At 43.4% G+C, this 12,827-nt stretch overlaps 1 protein-coding gene across 9 annotated transcripts in view; it reads right to left on the reverse strand.

Annotated features, from left to right (window-relative positions):
- Nucleotides 1–12,827, reverse strand: part of PTCD3 (pentatricopeptide repeat domain 3) — a 31,590-nt gene that overhangs the window by 11,964 nt on the left and 6,799 nt on the right. For all 9 annotated transcript variants that reach the window (XR_003437711.1, XM_027129131.1, XM_027129129.1 and 6 more), the window contains 9 exons: nt 8,427–8,495; nt 7,833–7,937; nt 6,154–6,277; nt 4,204–4,319; nt 3,605–3,675; nt 2,410–2,497; nt 1,714–1,774; nt 1,382–1,467; nt 208–352 (listed from right to left, as the gene is read on the reverse strand). Coding sequence is in view for 8 of the 9 variants with exons in the window: in XM_027129131.1 (XP_026984932.1) it covers nt 208–352; nt 1,382–1,467; nt 1,714–1,774; nt 2,410–2,497; nt 3,605–3,675; nt 4,204–4,319; nt 6,154–6,277; nt 7,833–7,937; nt 8,427–8,495 (865 nt within the window). In the remaining variant the exon portion in view is untranslated. The remainder of the gene's footprint in view (nt 1–207; nt 353–1,381; nt 1,468–1,713; nt 1,775–2,409; nt 2,498–3,604; nt 3,676–4,203; nt 4,320–6,153; nt 6,278–7,832; nt 7,938–8,426; nt 8,496–12,827) is intronic.

The following is a 12,827-nucleotide window of genomic DNA, read 5'->3' on the forward strand; positions in this document are numbered from 1 at the left end:
TGTAACTTCCTATAAACAACACAAAGATGATAAAAGAGTTCCCATCATAGTAAATACACATAATTAAAATGTGCTAAATGGTGGAAAGGAAATTCCCAACATACTATGTAAACAGCAAAAGAGTTTACAGTCTCTTTTTTGCTTGTCTGGACCTGAAACCTCTGGTCAGCACTGTCTTCAGTGAGGGACACTAGGACACATCCTCACCTATTCCAATGGCTTTCATTTCCCGTAAGGTCTGTAAGGCTGGCAATTTTCCAATTGCATGAAATCGTCGGAGACATTTCAGAATAGTATTAAAAGTCTGTAGGTTGGGTTTCACGTTCTGTGCAACCATTTGTTTCAACAGGTCCTAGTTGAATCAAAAGCAGGAAGTATTTTTTATGGCTGGTAGGTAATTTATCCAATAAACTAATGTAACATACTAAAAAAGACTTGGGGTCTCTGCCTATGTTTAAAGTAGATTTATAAATACATCCCCAATTTCAGAATTATCTAGTAACTAGCAGGACGACTAACTCTGCCCCTTAGAGAAGCCCCTCCATCAGTTACCCTGACAGCATGTGATCAAGGTGTCCAACTGTCTTTAGTGGCCCAGTGAGTTTGAGACTGAAGCAAGAGAGCAGACTAGAATGGATTGCGTTTTTTCCTTTTTTACATGCGCAGTATGGTATAACACGGTTTCTATTCCTGTCACTTCAATCCAGTGATTTCAATCTTTTTAAAAAATTAATTTATTTTATTTTTCGCTGTATTGGGTCTTTGTTGCTGCTGTGGGCTTTCTTTAGTTTTGGAAAGCGGGGTCTACTCTTCGTTGCGGTGCACGGGCTTCTCATTGCAGTGGCTTCTCTTGTTGTGGAGCACAGGCTCTAGGCACGCAGGCTTCAGTAGTTGTGGCACGTGGACTCAGTAGTTGTGGCTCAAGGGTTCTAGAGCACAGGCTCAGTAGTTGTGGCGCACGGGCTTAGTTGCTCTGCGGCATGTGGGATCTTCCTGGACCAGGGCTCGAACCTGTGTCCCCTGCATTGGCAGGCAGATTCTTAACCATTGTGCCACCAGGGAAGCCCCTCAATTTTTTAAATCTTAGCTAATAAATTTTTTCAATAAATGTGTCTCATTTTAATGAAAAAACCATTATGAGAAATAAGTGAATAGAGCAACCCAGGTCTTCCTGGATTCGAGCTGTATGCTTGGGTCACATGTCAGATACACCTACGTAAACTACAGGGTTGCTGGAAGGGTGTGAACAGGTCACCATGAGCTGAGCGCCCAGCACAGTGACTGCCATGAAGATGCTCAGTGAATGCTGTCTCCAACCCACGTACTCCTAGCAAAGAATATTTTAGGCCTATTAGAAGACAAAGTGAGAGTTCCTCCTTACCAGTATATTATTCCATTTTTCTTCTGCTTTCTCATTCGCCACGAATGCTGTTGCTTCTATCAATGAATTGAAGGTGTGCACATCAGCTATAAAAGAAGAAAACTACTTTAACAAAATCTGGGGTTGAAGATTAAAGGCAAAGACATGCGCACATGTCTACAAAACTAGAAAACTATTCTTTTCTCTGGCTCTGGACTCCTGCTTCAATCACCAATACCACAGGAAAAGATTAAGAATGAACAAATGACTGAGGTAAAATCCTGAGATTTTATAGATGCCTGAGAGAAGGAAAGAAGAGGAAGGACAGAGGGGAATTCTCCAAACACACTTACCACGAAGTCTGTTGTTTAATAATTCAGTGTACAAGTTTAATGCCTGCGTAGGAGCTCGGTGCTGGAAAAGGGAAAGTATGAAAATTAAGGATCATCAAATTTGTTCATTTAAGAAATATGTGCGTATCGACTGCTCTAGGGTTTGGGAACACAGTAGTAAACAGATATGGTCTCATTCTCAAGAAACGTATCCTCCGTGCAGTGGTTCTCTACTGGGGCAACGCTGCTTCCCAGGAGACACTGAATAATGCTTGGAGACATTTTGGCTGTCACAGCTGGGGCGGGAAGGATGCACCACCGGCATGCAGTGGACAGGAGTGGCTCCTCAACGCCCTTCAAGGCGCTGGACAGCTCCACAAGAGCAGATTATCTGGCCCAACGGTGAACAGTTCTGAGGTTGAGAAGTGCTGATTTAGGGGAAGATAAAGATATATAAAACAGAGTTTCCCTGGTGGTGCAGTGGTTGAGAGTCCACCTGCCGAGGTAGGGGACGCAAGTTCGTGCCCCGGTTCGGGAAGATCCCACATGCCGCGGAGCGGCTGGGCCCGCGAGCCATGGCCGCTGAGCCTGCGTGTCCGGAGCCTGTGCTCCGCAACGGGAGAGGCCGCAACAGTGAGAGGCCCGCATACCGAAAAAAAAAAAAAAAATATATATATATATATATATATATATATATATATATAAAACAAACGTTACCTTCACCATTCCTCGGATCATTGTGCAGTAGGAATGTGCATTTTTCTCTGGCATTAGAGCAAAGATTCTCTCAGCATTGTTTTTTGCTCTAGACACAAGAAAGTAAATGTGAACCAGAGGAAACAGGAAAAACCAGTAATAGCCACCAACTTACCATGTTCCAGGCACCGTGCTAAGCATTTTATGTGTATAATTCCAAGTAATTCTTGCCACCCAGAGTGGAAGACATGGTTATCATCATTTTGAAAACAGGAAAAACTGAGGCTCAAAGACCTCAAGTTGTCCAAGGCTTTACAGGCTAAGTGGCAGAACCAGGACTGAAAAGGTGTAATATATACTCAAGGTATTAATCAAAAAGCAAACTGCACAGCAGGGTACATAGTGACGTTTCCCCACCCTCCTTCAATTGGATACAATTCCCCAGAGGCAACCACAGACAAGCGGTGTCTCTAGAATCCTTTGTCCTATTCTAGCCTATCAATGTGCTATGTTATACAAATCACGCTGTACCTTGATTCTCCCTGTTACCAGTATGTCTTGGAAATCAGACAGAACCAGGATTTGGGCCAAAATGGTGCTCCACAGTCAATGCTCTTAACCACTATGAGAAATTATTAATATCTACTGAAAAAAATTAATTTTTGATTCTATTCATTTTATCACTTCAAAAAAGACTTTAGATATTAATGGTAGCTTCCCTTTTTCAGACATCCATATGAAATACCTTTCTTTTATTTAGAGCTTCTACTCAGTTTTAATTCTGAAATGTTAAATGATATTCACCTTTTGTTCGGAAGTGAATACTTCTGTTTGCTGGCCACTAGTCTGAACTTAGAACTATGCTCTAGCATGTGTATTCTAACATAATAAACTGTGAATCTTTTAGAATTAGAGGTATATATTGCAGGGTAGGACTACTGATGAAACTACCAAAAGAACCATACCATGAAGGTTGCATGGAGTTAGATGGAAAAAAGAAGTCAGGTGTCAACCTTGTGCTGCTGGCTGGAGGCAAAGATCTAATGAAAAACGGTCCAAAATCATATGAAAACCAACTGAGACATTTATACTGCACACTGAAAACAAACTGCATTTTAGAATATTCCAGGATCGTATCTTCTTCAGGGGCTGATGGGGAACATTCCACGCACTGTACGGAGCCATAACACAAAGTTCTAATCATGCTGTAACACACCTCCAAGTAACTCCAAGCTGATGACCAGCCTTCTTCTTCGGTTTCTCGTTACTTCCCTCCGTGGCCTCTTCCTGAAATGAACCATCACCAACAGATATAAAACAAAATATGACAATGGAATGCATTCTCTGAGGAAACTTCAGAAAAGCAAAGGAAATACAGATCCAATAGAAGGCAAAAAGGAAACCCAGTGTTTATTAAGAAATATTAATTTCTAAAGTGTAGAGTATGCTCACTCCTCTCTGCCCACCTACGTATGAATTTTTGAGGGGGCTGGAACCAGGGGTTTTTGCCCCCGTCCCTTACACATCATACTATCACTTTAAGTAACAACAACAAAGGGGCCTGTCCAAACGTTTCTGGTCAAAGGTTTGCTGCATGTGGCAGGCAAGGTCAAAATATTTTTAAGGAGGGAACCAGGGCAAAACAATTGTTAAAATCCGTCTCCTTCTCCACATTTTTGTCCACGCTATGTACCATGCCCCACCACACCTCAGAACAAATCTCTTCGACCCTAACACATGGCACAAGAACCTGCCTTACTCTGAGGAGGTATAACTACCAAAAGAAACTTTAAAAATCACTGCCAAAGCCATTACCAACTCTTCTGCTTGTTCACGTTGTTGAAAATTATAATTAGTTGAGGGCTCTTGGTTACCATAGTAACATAATAAATCCAAGAGACGGTTAGTTGTTTCCAGAGATACGGTGGTTCCTGTGGGTAGTGAGAAAAAAGGGAAAGAAACCTTGAGGCATCCAAGAACTAGAGCCTACTAGATGAAAATTCTTCACTTTTCCATGAGCTGTGGCCTTCCTGGCCACCTATTCAGTCTCAGCCATCACCTTCTTGAGGGATGAGTGTGCACTCCACATCAGCTTAAACACGCGGAGCGACGCAGACAGGACACGATCCCTAACAGTGCCGGTGACAGAAAAGATAAAACACAAGGTCAAGTTTGACCCTGTGCTCATTTATTTTATGGACTCATATCCCCAGAGAAATTATCTCACGGTTCTAACTATCATCTTCAAACTGAAACCTCTGCAAATGACTGCCACGTCGTCCCCCGGGGCCAGTTCCATTTTTACAAATGCAAGCAGAACTATTCCACTTGGACCCAGGCCCTCACTGAAATACCTGCCTAGAAATACTAGCATAAATGCCTAATTATAGTAGCCTTTAAAAAATTATTGCTCAAAACATTATGTTCCCATCTTGACTCTTATGAAGGGGGAGAAAAGGGAACAGGAAGAAGTATGAAACATAATTTAGTGCTTTAAAAGAAAACTAACTGCATTTGTCTAAAGAAAATATACTGATAATACAAATGCCCATCAGGAAACTTAAAAGCCCAGAAAGGACAGCATGGCAGAGTGGATGGGACACCGGTGATGGAGTGTAACTTGATTGGGTCTTACCATCTCAAAGCTGTGTAACCCTAAAGATTACCTGTAGTCAGTTTCCTTTATAAAATGGCGAGAAGCACACCAACTCATAAGGTGTATAATTCAATGCCTAGCAAAGTACATGGCACTTATTAGGGGCCTGATAATAAAATTTTGTTTCCTCTCCCAGTATGCTGCCTCATTCCATTACTCTGAATGAGTCGAGTGTTACGGGTTCGACACACTGTCTGTAGTAATGCTTACTGAACATCTGCATGTGCCTACACCACACAGCGTGTAAAACAAAGGAAGACAAGTCTTAGCACTAAGATGTTTATCGTACTCAACCAGCAGGGGGAAAAGCCTCCCTAAATGATAACCTGCATCAGCAACTCATTTGTACACCCGAAGCTTTAACAGGCTACACACCAAAATTCTCAAATCAAACACAGCTTTCTGCAAATGTTTCTTGTTGTTTAAGGCTGTATTGAGTGACTCAGTCCAGTTTCTATCTCTTGCACGTTTGGCTGATTTTTCTCCTAAATCACTGAACAGCACTCGGGATTCTAAAACTTAATGCTGCTGCCTTCCATGTTACTATAGGTACATTCTCATGACAGCTTACAAGCCCTGGCTCCTAGATCTACACCCCTGGAGGTTCACCCAGATCGAATTCAGAGCCGCAGGACTGGACAGAAGTGACTTTTTCGAGGCCACAGCGCTAACTGGTGCCAGAACCTATCCAAACCTCTGATCCCGCAGCTTAGCGCTCTTTCCTTTTTAAATATTTCTTTTATGTCTGCTTTATGCCTTCCAAACATACTTAAAGAATATAGGAAATGTGAATAGAGTATGTACACACCTGATGTTAAAAACAGAAGCTAAGGAAGAACGGCTGTATAATTTGTCTGCCTCTGATACAGCACAAGAGGACAAGATACTAACAAAGTTGCAACTCTACCCCACCCACAGTTTTAAAATGATGCTCAAGCAGAACATGAAATATGACTTATTAAACTATAAAAAACACAAACACAGCCACTGAGCAGAGGAAGTAGCACAGCACTTGTAACTTATACTCGTAACTTATCTGGATCACATACGTAACTGTGGCCCACCTCCAAGCCCATGTTCCCAGAGAGGCTTCAAATGAACTTGGTCACCTGCTTGCAAGAGCTGATCGAACATGTCCACAGAAGCTTTGACTTTTCTGAGCTTGATTCGTTCCTGCAGAGCAGCCTCACTTATATCTTCAATCTGAGGTTCAAAGTACTCAGGCATAAAACACTAGGAAAACAAGATGGCTAAAGTTACTGCAAACAGGGCAACGTCAAAGGTAACTGGGTAGGACAAAATTTTGATCACCAACACACCAAAATAAAACTTCACTGCTCCGATTCATGCTTCATGCACCAGATACTATTTTTTTTAACAAGAATACCTCTGTAGGGAATATAACTTATTTCAAAAAACCTCTCCAGTCTCCAAAACAAGATTACTTAGCGATCTCCTAGCTTGGGGCGGAGAATTTAAAAGCACCCAAACATAAATATTTAATCCATATCTGAAGAATCTAATTTCCAACCAAACTTCCCAATTTCAAGGTGAACTTATTTTTCCCTTGCTAAAACCATCCTTCCTACTTTCCTCCCAATCTTGGTTAAAAGTGCCACAGGACACCCAGTTTGCAAAGACAGAAACCTTTCATCCTTGATACTTCTTTTACTCTAAACGTTTAGTACTACCAAGGTATGCTGATTTTACCTCACTCACCAATTTACCCAAATATTTATTGAAGGCCTACTACTCGATGCCAGGCACTAAGCTAGACACTGGGGATAAACAGACGGAAGTCATTCTCTACCCTCAAGATGCTCACAATCTAACAGAGAAAGCAAATAAGGAATAATTATGATACAGCGTGAATGATAAATGATGTAAGAGGTCTCAGAGGTATGCGAATGCTGCCCGCCATGGGGGCAGGGGATCCACGGACAGCTTTAAGCAGAAGTGAGCTAAACATAGAAGAGTAACTGTTAAGTCAGAAACTTAACGGGGAAAGGATAGCCAACAAATGATCATTCCACTGCTGCCACTGTCTTAGTTCAGGATTCTAATATTTTTATGGACACAATCACACTGACTACCTAATTTGTCCCCAAGAGTCGCTGCTTGAGCAGTACAAGAGGGTGTGTCTGAGTGTGTGTGTGTGAGTGCTTCGGAAAGTAGGGAGATGTGAGAGGGAGCAGTTTTAGACATAAAGAGTCTGAGTTACTATTTCCACTAATAAACTCAGGAGGGCAGAGCCCATGTTTCGTTCACCACTGTATGACACGCTAAGCACAAGGCCTAACACACAGCAGGCCCTGCACACTCCTCATGACTACAGAACAGAGGTAGCTGGAAATACAATCTGGAGTTCAAAGTAGAGATACCTAGGCCAGATATACAAGAATGCCAAATGGAGTATAAGGGTCACTGAAGCAGGAAGATTCTGGACAGAAAAAAGAGAAAGTGACTGAGCATGGAACCCTAAGAAAAAGACACCAAGGCTTAAGGAGTAGATGGAAAAGTTAATGAGGGAAACGAAAAAGGAACAGTCACAGAGGTAAAGATCTAAGAGTATGGTGTCACAGAAACCAAATGGGGAAAAAAAATGGAGAGCAAATACATATAGTTTAATAAAGGTTAGTATCGTAAGCAAAGATAACCATAAACATTAAAAGACTTTTCACCCAAATACTGTAGGCATTCAAATAGCTACTTAAATATGAGCCATAAAAACTTAGTTTAAGTTACAATTACATAGTATTATCTGAAAAGTCCAATTGCCTCTCCTTACCGGTATATGAGGTTCAGCTATGTCTTTCTGAAAATATTTGGGATACGAATTAATAATAAACTTTGCTGCATTCTCCCCGGACTTCTTTGCCAACAAAAATGAATGCTGTATAAAGAGAAAGATTTAGATATAAATTGATATAACCTGTAATTTAAACTCAAGAGATCAAAGTCACACCCTCAGCAAAAATTATTCTGCCCCCCTAAAAAAAAAAAGAGAATACAGATACACAGAATCCCAATTAGAAGTTAAACTACATAATTATTACTTATCTACCTCTGCTGAGTGTGACACAATTTCAGGTCACACCCTATATACAGCTTGAGGTATATAAAAGCAATGTGCTTACGCCGAGTGGACTGCTCTGCAGTGGGAAGAGCCCTAAGTACTAAAGGCCCAAACCAAATACTCTCTCCACAGGCAACCTCTAAAACTTTTTAATAAAAGGAGTAAAAGATTCAGAAAATCTACCAATTTATCTATCAGCATCTGTAAACTTTTCAAAAGTTTTTACAACTAAGCTATACATGTACTCTTGTACCCAAACCAACAAGATAAAACATAATACTAGAAAAGTTTCATAAAAATACTCACAGATTCCATAGAGGATGTTGGTATGAGATAAGGATCATCTTGAAATGCGTAAGGGGCAGCTGTAGCATCCTGTGGAGAAGACACAGAAGTCTCTTTAGCTAGATTTTTATTAAGAGGGCCTTGCGGGTTTTGGTGATGACTACAAACTCTGTAAAGTAAGTTTTAACCATACATGTATCACAGAAGCAGAAATATGTATGTTTGCAGACACTAAGACCTACACTGCACCCGTGGCTCTGTAGAGCTGTTTGTAATTATGCACAACTTAAAGCAAACAATGGCTCAAACCCCCATGACTGCTTTTTAATTGAAGGCTGCTATCACCAGGGACAATTGCTGTTTTAAACTGAAGGTCAAGAGCTTCTGAATTTACTAGCCTGGGCACCAGCTTCCTGCACTAAGGTTTCCTGCAAATGGAGGAGAGTAGTTACTGGGCCCTCTCTGGAGGCAGAACAGCAGCTTCTCCCGCGTCCTGTTGCCCAAGGTTCTATACTTCCAGGTAGAACCCTGAGCAAAATGAACTCTCCGGCACCACTAGAGGCTCTCTTAGAACAGCCCTCAAGTTACTTCTTCTGGCCTTCTCCTATCCCTTGGAGCCCCCTTCCCTGGGCCTTCTGGCAACTCTGTTCCACAGGAAAAACTCAACTTGCATCCTGAACCTCTTCTGTCCCCCTGATGCCTCGTCTTACTGACCTGGATTCTCCAGGGGAGCGCCTCCCTGCGGCTCCACAGGAAGGACGCTCATACCTAGGGCGCGGAGGCAGTACTCTTTGGGGTCCTCGCTTCCTGATGCCTGATGCTGTATTCCCTTTATACTCATTTGAGGCTCCTTTCATCTGGTTATACCACTCTCTACCAACATGTGGTGGGTATGTAATGGCAACGCAGAGGAAGCAGTTCTAGGGCAGTTGCCCTGGACTATTACTCCCCGATTACCAACTGTTGCTTGGCTCTGTCCTGTCCACCATCCTCATCAAATACCTGTTTGGGGCCCCTAGTTCTGTGACATGCTGGACTTCCCTTACTAGACTTACTCTTCCTATTTGTTTCCTACATTTTCCTCCCTCAATGATTTCCAAGCCCTTCATGGTTTCTGAGTAACAACTCTACTCTGGGCCTGTAGCTCAGATGCCTCACACTAAATTTATCCTCAACTGAACTTCCCTGACAGAGCTCCTTCTCCCTCCTATCTTCTCTGTCTCAGTGAATGGTACCAAGCACTCTGCAAGCCAAGCCAAAGATCCTCTCCTACTACTTCCACTCAACTAACCTGTCACCAGCTGTGGTCAACTCGAGCTCCTTAACATCCCCTACCTACTCCACCGTCCCTTATCCCCACTGCCACTGCCTTAGTTCAGTACCTTGCTTATTCATTCATTCCATATTTACTGAGCACCTCGAATGTGCCAGGCATTATTCTAGCTACCAAGGAGACAATAAAATCTTATCCCCCACAGAGCTCACAATTTAGTAGGGAAAAAAATCTCCAAACAACAAAAATAAATAAAACATATAGTAATTTTAAAGGCAATAACTGCTATGAGAAAGAAAGGAAGGGAGGGAGGGAGGGAGGGAAAACGAACTATCAGAGAAAAGAACCATACATTTATTTATTAATTCTTTTTTTTTTTTTTTTTTTTTTTTTTTTTGTGGTACGCGGGCCTCTCACTGTTGCGGCCTCTCCCATTGCGGAGCACAGGCTCCGGATGCGCAGGTTCAGCGGCCATGGCTCACGGGCCCAGCCGCTCCGCGGCATGAACCCGCGTCCCCTGCATCGGCAGGCGGACTCTCAACCACTGCGCCACCAAGGAAGCCCTAATTCTTTTTTTAAATTAATTAATTTATTTATTTTTGGCTGTGCTGGGTCTTCGTTGCTGTGCACAGGCTTTCTCTAGTTGTGGCGAGCAGGAGTTACTCTTAGTTGTGGTACACGGGCCTCTCATTGCTGTGGCTTCTCTTGGTGCGGAGCACAGACTCTAGGCGCATGGGCTTCAGTAGTTGTGGCACACGGGCTCAGTAGTTGTGGCTTGCAGGCTCTAGAGCGCAGGCTCAGTAGTTGTGGCACACGGGCTTAGCTGCTCTACGGCATGTGGGATCTTCCCGGACCAGGGCTCGAACCCATGTCCCCTGCATTGTCAGGTGGATTCTTAACCACTGTGCCACCAGGGAAGTCCCCGAAACATACAATTTTAAATGGTGTGGTTGAGGAAGGCCTCAATGAAAAGGCTTAAAGAGATGAAGGAGGAAATTATGTGGATATCTCAGGGAAAAATACTCCAGGCAGAATAAACAGCAAACATTAAAGCCCTGAGGCAGACCCAGGCCTACTAAGAAACTGAGAATTAGCCAGGAGGCCACGTAGAGCAGAGCCATCAAGGAAGACGGCAGGAGATGTGGCAGCGGGGGTGGCGGATGGACACGCAAGGCCTCAGAGGCCCTCGGATGGGCTTCAGCTTTTATTTGAATTATGACAAATGAGAAGCCATTTTATGATAAATGAGAAGACAAATGAATTCTGAGTAGCAGAGGGATGAGATTCAACACTGTAGCAGGTCACTATGTCTGTTTAATTGAGAACAGTCTGTAGGGGGCAGAGGAGGTGAAGAGGACAGAGACTGCTGTGATTCATCCAAGATGGTAAGAGATGACGGTGGCCTGGATGGCCAAGGCGACCACGGTGACGACAAGCGCTCGGGATTTGGATGCTGTGCAGGAAGAAAAGTTACCAGGCTTGAAACTGCTATTCTTAGAAAGGCCTGCTTACAAGGCCTGGTGGGCATCTGGGAACTTGGATTTTGGAGGGTTCCCACCATTCCCAGTACTGATCTAAACTGTACTATGTGGTTTATGCTAAACTCCTGCTTTCCTTCTGGGAGTGTGGAATTCTGGTATGTGCCAGACATAGACTCTGGGCACTGAGTCTGTAAAGAGCTTTCCTGGTAGACTTTTCCACGTGTTGTCAACTCTGCTGGAGGAATTAAGTGAGTCCTTTGTGACTGCACTGGGAAAACACTCTTGGAAGCTTTCTCCTGGTCTCCTTTGGACTTTACCCCACGTGCCTTCTTCTTTTACTGATTTTGCTTTGTGTCCTTTCGTTGTAATAAAACATAGCTGTAGGACCATATGCTGAGTCCTGTGAATCCTCCTAGCAAACCACTGAAGCTTGGCGTGGTCTTTGGAACTCCGTACACAAATATTTTGATGGAAGAAACAGGATTTACTGAAGTGCAGCACATGAAAAAGAGGAGCAACTAGAAGCATGGAGCTGCCATTAATGAGATGGCGAAGAATGTGTGAGTTTTAGAGAGAAAGGGGCTGGGCTTTGGACATGTTAAGATCATCATTATACATTTGAGAGAAAAGGTTTCTCGTATCCACATTGCTGTCTTTCCTAAATTTTTTTTTTTTTTCCTTTTTGCGGTACGCGGGCCTCTCACTGCTGTGGCCTCTCCCGTTGCGGAGCACAGGCTCTGGACGCGCAGGCTCAGTGGCCACGGCTCACGGGCGCAGCCGCTCCGCGGCATGTGGGATCTTCCCAGACTGGGGCACGAACCTGTGTCCCCTGCATCGGCAGGCGGACTCTCAACCACTGTGCCACCAGGGAATCCCCCTAAAATTTGAATGATTATGTCACACCACTGCTTAAAGTCTTTCAGTGGACTTGAATAAAAATCAGAAGACCCTAGCATAGCATTCATGCTCTTGCCTCACCTCTCATTGCTCTACCCCACAAATTCTTGCTTCCCCCATACAACCTACTCATTCTATGCCTTTGTGCCTCTGCTCCTGGTGCTGCCTCTGCTAGGAATGCTCTTCCCACTATCCTGGCTTCTCATCCTCCAAGCATCGATCCGATACCAGCTCTTCTGGAAGTCCTTCCCCAGTCTGGGTTATGCACCCTCTCCTCAGTGCTCCTCCAGCCTCCCTCTCTAGAAACTATGCAAGGACTCTGTCTTAATTCTACAACCAGCACAGAGCCTGGTAAGCACTGTTAAGGGCAGAATGTGTGGTTACTGAATGAATGAATGACTATCCCTTGGATCTTAAGTGCCCAAACACAGACAAGTCAGACAACTCCACACATAATTCTGTAACTTCTTTGACCTGAAAGGGCCCTGGGCCATTCTCATTAAAAAACTGAGAACAGTCTCAGAGGCTATTTCAAGAGTTTACATTTCAGGTGCCTATTTATGGATAAGTGAGCTGAAAATCTCAATGTCTTGCTAGTGTGGAGATGCCGTATTTAAAAACCCGTCCTCGGATACTGCTAGGGTGCATCAGTGCATATTTGGCCTGACAGCCTGTAAGTTTAGCATCTACAATAGAAGAAAAGTGCTGGAAATCTGTGATAACGGTCTCAGGGAGGGTCAGAATCCACACAGACATTGCAGCAACAAGAAA

The sequence above is a fragment of the Aethalodelphis obliquidens genome, unplaced genomic scaffold, assembly GCF_003676395.1.
Source record: "Aethalodelphis obliquidens isolate GAN/ISIS:26980383/991018 unplaced genomic scaffold, ASM367639v1 scaffold35, whole genome shotgun sequence".
Taxonomy (NCBI): Eukaryota; Metazoa; Chordata; class Mammalia; order Artiodactyla; family Delphinidae; genus Aethalodelphis; species Aethalodelphis obliquidens.